The 2,237-nt window shown below is 34.1% G+C and overlaps 1 protein-coding gene across 1 annotated transcript in view; it reads left to right on the forward strand.

Moving 5' to 3' along the window:
• Positions 1 to 394: 394 nt before the first annotated feature.
• Positions 395 to 2,237, forward strand: part of LOC106867879 (mitochondrial import receptor subunit TOM40 homolog) — a 14,752-nt gene continuing 12,909 nt past the window's right edge. The window contains exon 1 of the mRNA XM_014912940.2: positions 395 to 730. Within this exon, the coding sequence (XP_014768426.1) occupies positions 538 to 730 (193 nt within the window). The 5' untranslated portion in view covers positions 395 to 537. The remainder of the gene's footprint in view (positions 731 to 2,237) is intronic.

Genomic DNA, 2,237 nt, shown 5'->3' on the forward strand with positions numbered 1-2,237 from the left:
TTAATCTAAAAAAAGAAAGACCATGCGGATGTAATTTACTCCTAAATACAGATTCTATAATAGGCAGAATGGTTAATGTTATAACGCTTGTGATCACAGTGCTGCCTGGGGATAAACAATAACGAAAAACACCCTACATATTGTCCTATACACATTGTACCTGATCAGGATTGCCTGGGTTAAATAACACCTTTTTGTCGAAATACATTTTAAGTGAAGTTTACTCGTTGTTTACAATTCGTATGAGCTGATGACAATCAAATGACTTAGTCGGAAACAATTAGATTAGTTTTATATTATTGTGTGCAATACATTTGTCTTCCGTTAAATCAGAGCTTGTTGCACGCAACTGGGTTAGCTCCTGCTGATTAATAGAACTTTACAGTATTTAAGCGGAAGTTAATTACTGCGCATGTACGAACACATGGCTACACTCCTCTGCTCCACGTGAAGCGGGGCTGGAGAAGATTTAGGGGCTGTTCAATAATATAACTGTATATAAATTTTAATAGCAGTTTTCAACATATTTAGGACACTATGGGTAATGTAAATGCAGCATCACAACCTCCATCAACGGCGGTACCACCGTTATTAACACCACCGCCACCTGCACCACCTAAAGAACCGGCACAAACTTCTGGGCTTTCTGGAGGTCCCCCATCAGAAATTCCCCTAACAAATTTTCCTGACAATCCTGGAACTTTTGAAGATCTCCATAAAAAATGCAAAGGTAAAAGAATTGTAAACGAAACCCGTTGGTTTTCTTGGGTTTGATTTCTATGACCGTCTCACCTTGGATATGACCCGGTGTAATTCGACCCTGTTCTTATATTAACTTGGTATTCACTCTCTAAAACATCCTTCAGTATATCATTCACGTTCTGTAAATTGATTAATATTATTGGCTTCGTGTTAAATACTAGAATTATTTTAGTATTACCTTTTGTTTTTCATGCTAACGCCTATATAATTACTGTAGTTTATTACTATATGTAAATGTAGTGTTCTGACCTATAAACTTTTTCTATAAGGTAAAATGTAAACGGGCTTCTCCAGTTCATTGTAAAAATAGCAACTTTTAGGTTACATGCTTCTTGTTAGCTCTCGATAATTTTGTGTTTCGCTCGGTGATATTACCATCGTTAATTCAAATAAATTTATTTTTTATGATATATTACTATTTAGTTGCACAATCCTGTTGTTTCTCTCCCTACCACTCACTTTATTTTCTCGACCTTCTTCAATGATCCCAAGTTTCGTATTTTTTAGTGCAAGAAAAAAAATCGATATTTTGTTATTTTAGCTTACTTTCTGTTATATAATTTATACATTAAAATGTGTAGTCTTTCAAAATACCGAAAGATTTGGGGGAGAACAAATGATTTGACACTTTAAAATATTGTAGCCTTCTGCATAATGTAATTATCATCTGTTGCTCTCTTTAAAGGTAATTTGTATATATTAGTCTCAACAAAATATATATTGCCGAAGAATTATTTCTTATGAATTCCAATTAAAAAAATAAAACGTGGGATAATTTTATTGTCAAACCGTCGTTTATGGAATAAGTACTTAATTATATATTAATGCTATATATGGTGCTTATTTATACATTACGTCTCTGGATATATTTCCTGCATTTAATATAAGTTCACCGGCTAAACATTACACTATCTTCCATTCCCAAATATTAAAGTTTAACACTTTCCGTGTAGTATAGCTGACTTTAGAATACATAATTGATTTGTTCTCTGAGAAACTTTTTTATTTCGAAGATACTCTGAATTGATTTTCCATCGGTGAATTCGAGCTCGCACATCAAGTTAATGAAATACTCCTTAGTTATGCAATATATATGTTGTTCTTACGGAAATGAGATATGTGTCAACATTTGGGTGGACTGGGTCAATCAAGAAATACTAACTCTAATGGGATGATAAACGTAGACTTGACGGTCACTAGGCCTATACCTAAACGACTTAGCTGCAATTCCTAGCACCTTATTGATATCAATCAACATCGTCTTTCGTCTTGTAACAAATTGAGCCCAGATATTCTAGACTACACAGAAAGATACATCTTGCTCTTGAACAAGATATGTGGATAAGTTCGCTCCTGAAACGTGCACCAGTATTTAGTTAAGCGTGAAAGATTTTTTTAAAACTGGAATGGAAGTTAATAACTGGTGTTTTTACAATGGGTGTCTACTTGGCACAGTGAAGGTGGAAAATGTAGAC

This window comes from Octopus bimaculoides, chromosome 5 (genome assembly GCF_001194135.2).
Source record: "Octopus bimaculoides isolate UCB-OBI-ISO-001 chromosome 5, ASM119413v2, whole genome shotgun sequence".
NCBI classification, from domain to species: domain Eukaryota; kingdom Metazoa; phylum Mollusca; class Cephalopoda; order Octopoda; family Octopodidae; genus Octopus; species Octopus bimaculoides.